At 32.0% G+C, this 4,993-nt stretch overlaps 1 protein-coding gene across 4 annotated transcripts in view; it reads right to left on the bottom strand.

Annotated features, from left to right (window-relative positions):
• Nucleotides 1–1,961: 1,961 nt before the first annotated feature.
• LOC117114722 (lysyl oxidase homolog 2-like) overlaps nucleotides 1,962–4,993 on the bottom strand; it is a 34,664-nt gene continuing 31,632 nt past the window's right edge. For all 4 annotated transcript variants that reach the window (XM_033258415.1, XM_033258414.1, XM_033258416.1 and 1 more), the window contains 2 exons: nucleotides 4,111–4,431; nucleotides 1,962–3,176 (listed from right to left, as the gene is read on the bottom strand). In XM_033258415.1, coding sequence (XP_033114306.1) covers nucleotides 2,866–3,176; nucleotides 4,111–4,431 — 632 coding nt within the window. In that variant the 3' untranslated portion in view covers nucleotides 1,962–2,865. The remainder of the gene's footprint in view (nucleotides 3,177–4,110; nucleotides 4,432–4,993) is intronic.

Genomic DNA, 4,993 nt, shown 5'->3' on the forward strand with positions numbered 1-4,993 from the left:
AGCTAAAGACGTGTTACAATGTAACATATGATAGCGCTCTGACGATGGGCACTCATTGGTCAAAGTTTGATCTTTTACTGAATTTGTTAAAAAGGTGCGTTAAGTAACGGTATTCAAAAACCAATTTCAACACAGAAACTGAATTGTAGGGAAAATGAATGAAGACTACAGCACCCGGTGTTAGTCGGTATTTTGGCAAAGTAGGCCTACAAGACCCCTTCGTTGCTTAACTTGGGTGATCGGACAATCTGAACCGGTGTTTTCAATGTAGTACAGCATTGTAATACAGCAGGTACGGAACTTTATGGACAGCGATCCCCAAAATCTATGCAAATTATCTTGTTGTTACTGTTAAATTGTAGCCAGACTATATTGATCATACCAGACGGCCTATTATGTATAGAGATCTGGTAAATAATAATTTATCATTTTCGGTGATCAGTTTAACAGTATCCGATTGTTACACAACTAACAGATACTCACTTCTGTAGCCATACAAACATTTTGCAAATTTCGTCCAGTCAGTTTGCTGCGAAAATATTAGCCAAATATTATTTGTGTTACTGTTTATTTTCAGCCAAGCCATACAACAGTTGATTGAAAGTGAATCCCGGAAAATACTGGTTTAAAGCCAATTAACACATCTCAAAACTACCAGATAATTAATATGTCTCATTCAATGATGATCAGCTGAACAATTTGTTTACATTTTATCTGACAAATTGAAAAACAAATCATATTATTAAACTTTGTTTCCATACAATCGCTACACAATCACCGACAGCTTTTGGTGATGCTAATTGGTCGATCGAATTGGTGAGCCTTCCTGATTGTGTCGGAGGCTGCTACGCAGAATTATTAATTCTGTTGTTTATATATTACTAAAAGTATTTGGCTATTTATTCTGTCTATTAGTAATGATGCATTGTTTTGTGATTTTATGTCGATTTTACCTTTGACCTTGTAGTGTATAACGAATGCACACTAATTATATTTCCACAAATTAATTTCTGTATCAGAGACTGAAAGCGTATAAGATTGAAACAAGTTATTACAAAGTGCAGCAGAGTATATTACAAAGTGCGACAGCTCAGATTGTTACAAAAGTGCGACAGGTTTTACAAAGTTCGACAACTTTGTTACAAGGTATTACAAAGTGTGAATATTATTTCAAAGTGCCACAGTACATGCGTCGTAATAATTTTGACAAGAGGACGTGAAGAGGAATACGAAGATTTTTCTCATTCGTCTTGTATGTTATAGGCTTAAGCGTTTCTCGTGGTTTATTTGTGGCTTTAGCTAAAGCTTCTTCGTTCTGATTAAATATCTTAAATTAAGTCTCAGAGTGCTGCCTCTTTATTTCTATTACCATATCAGATCTAACAATCACAATTGCTACGTAAATAGATACGTCAATAATAAAGCTGAATTCAGGCCTGTCTCTTATACACATCTAGATGTGTATAAGAGACAGCTATAGGGTCTATAGATACCCTTTATCATCAAAATTAAAGCTATGAATCTATTAGTGTGTGGGTGTGTGTGTGTGTGTGTGTACTGCAATGTTATTTTATTATTTTATTTCCGAATCCGAATAAGTCAAATCAAATCAAATATTTTTGACAATATTTGCAATATATCATTATAACATTATAGCATTACTGCAAAACGGTTAAGGTTTATACGGTATATTGTATCGTGCTTAAATCAAGCTTTATTATTGACGTATCTACATATTTCTTATGTAGGTATGTTTTTGATTGCTTGAAAGTCAATAAGTAAATAATTATTTATTCAAAGTAGCTATATAAAAATTACTCAAATGCTTATGATTTTATGTTATATGTATTTTGTTACGATAATTAAAGTTTTTAAAATTGTTAAATTTCAATGTTTTTAACAAAATATTTAGTATTTTGATTCATTTTTGATTCATTGAATTTAAATTATATATATATATATATATATATATATTCAATGAATTAAAAAATATTAAATAAGTATTTACAATATCAAAAATAAGTAGATAAAAATATTATGCGTGAAAATAATGGAAGAGTGGAGATTGAGAAGATACAGTGAGGGCAAAAAGGAGGCACGCCATAATAGAAGATTATATTCGTGACAGCAAATAGAATAGAAAAAAAAATATATGAAACGTACCAAATAAACATTTAACAACAGATATACTAGAACAACCAAATAAAAACATTAACATATGTTCCACAATTGGCTAATCTGTGTATCTTCAATCCTCTTGGTTTATCATAAGCCACTACTTGAGCTTCTGTTATGTATTTAATTGTATCTTACCACGTGATTTCATAGCTTGATAAAGACTAAATATTTAGATCGACTACTCCAGTAGCTTTGTCAACGCTCGAAATAAAAATAACATACTAAGCGAGTTGAGTGGTAATATATAAGTTGAGTCCAAAGCAAGTCGGCATACTATATAAAGGCTTAATGATATGTGTAGATATAGCTGATGATAATTAAAAGTCTAAGCATAGTGCTATGGTTAAAACAAAGTAAGAACAGGAAGTGGCGCGCCGCGGTGATTAAAAATAGTAATTAAAATATACTAAGCATTACAATTAAATAATGTTGGCCTATATAAAAATATTATTATTAATATTATATATAGGCCTATATATAAATTATATATACATAAAAGACTAATTGACTAGCTGAGTCCAACCAACAACAATAAATAATCCAAGCAGTTTTGTATAAAATTCCAAGCGGATTGTATAAAACGTTACCACCTGGGATATTATTGTGCATTTCAGCACTATTATGCCGTTTGGTCAACACCCTGATTCAAGTGTGGTTGGTATGGTATGAAAGCTGGTGGAGACGTTTCTACAGGATGTATGTATGTACAGGAGCCGATGTAAATGTATTTGGATTGTTGACTACACTATTATATGAAGGCGGTGGTTCCGATGACCATGCCGATCGGGCTGCAGGGTAAATAGGACTAGGTTGATACCCATAACTTTGGATCTGTAGAGAAACGTTGGGTACTTGTAGATGGCTGGTAGCAAACGTGTTTGAAGGTCGTGGAGTTGTTTTCTCGCAGCAGTGATAAAACACGCACACCATGAACACTAAGATGCAACCAAACACAATGACTCCAACAATGATTGCTGCAATAGCATAACCGGATAATCCTGAGAAAAAAATGTATAAAAGTGTGTTTGTTTGTTTTTTTATTTGTTTTGTTTTTTGTTTTTTAAATGCAAGTATATGGAGATTAGAGCTATTTGCATACAATTATTATTTCCGACGTCATGATTCAGATTTAATTTTATTGCCATATACATTAATACAACAAGATACAAGATACAAGTCTGATTCTTTCATTGTCACTGGTACATAAACTACAATTAAAATTCGTCTTCCCGATGCAAAGAAAAAAGTATAAAGTTAGACATAAATAAAACAGAAAATACAAAATGATACAATTATTTACAAGAGTTATTTACTGAAACAAACAATAAACAATACAGCAATGATGATGCTGTTGTTGTTGTTGATCACGTCGATGATGATGATGATGATGATGATGATGATGATGATGATAACGATGATACTAGTAATTATGGTGATGATTATGATAATGACAATATGATGGCGATGATGATGATGAATCGGAATTTTATAGTGTTTTCATTCAATAGAAACCAAGGTCTGATCAGGCACAAAATATTATCACGCTTCATGCCACAACAGCAAGATATGCGCATCTCAATCAATATATAGCTGTACAAGTCTGATGTCAGAGTCACTTTGAGTTTGAAGTAAACAAAGAAAGTCATGGCTATATGTATTATTGATGTTTTTCATATTATACATATAACTTAGCATGTACTTGAGCTGTGAAATTGATGAATATTTCTATTTTGTTTAAAATGCGGTTGTGAAATTTTTTTTTATTTTTTATCATTCGACATTATAATACCCGTCCTGTCATGCCGCTACTGTTGAAAATTTTGAAGATGTTGGATTCTCCCACCAGAACCAGAAATAGAAGAACTGGTCATAATATACACTTGGAAATTTTTAACCTGTAATAATTCTAGATGATGCACAAGATAGTCTCACCTGCATGCACACACGTTAGTGCAACATCATCATCATGTGTACAGACAACAAAATTTTCAGTGTTGAAATTACAATCACTCAGTTGAGACTCTTCTCCTGTACACTCAATTACTACTTTATGGATTGTTTTATATGCTCTGTAAGAATTGTCTGACCAGTCTTCAGCTCTATCATAACCAAGTTGTCTGCAGACAACGTCTGATGCGACTTTGTTCCAATTGTACGAGCACACGGTACCCCAATTGCCATATAGGTATGCTTCAAGAGTCCCTTGATTTCCACTATAACCTCCAAACAAACGTACATCGCCTTGATCGCCATCTAAACAAATTCAAAGATAGGCAGTTCTATAATATAGCATTATAGGCCAACTGCTGCTGCTGCTACTGCTGCAGTGATGGCGCCAATACCTGTCCGACGGAGGGGCTACAGGCCCCGACGGGGGGGGGGCTAGTAAAACGAATCGAGTCTCACTTGGCTGGGGGCCGGGGAAACGTCTAGGACCCCGGTGGGGGTCCAGCCACGGATATTTGATGAATAATAATAATTATTATTATTATTAACAATAATAATAATAATAATAATAATAATAATAATAATAATAATAATAATAATAAATAATAATAATAATAATAATAATAATAATAAATAATAATAATAATAATAATAATAATAATTATTATTATTATTATTATTATTATTATTATTATTATTGTTATTGTTATTGTTACTGTTATTGTTATTGTTATTGTTATTGTTATCGTTATCGTTATCGTTATGGTTATTATTATTCTTAGTAGTAGCAGTATTGTTATTGTTGTTGTTGTTATTATTATTATTATTATTATTATTATTATTATTATTATTATTATTATTAATAATA

This window comes from Anneissia japonica, unplaced genomic scaffold, assembly GCF_011630105.1.
Source record: "Anneissia japonica isolate Jap-2015-1 unplaced genomic scaffold, ASM1163010v1 scaffold2713_len195869_cov164, whole genome shotgun sequence".
Taxonomy (NCBI): Eukaryota; Metazoa; Echinodermata; class Crinoidea; order Comatulida; family Comatulidae; genus Anneissia; species Anneissia japonica.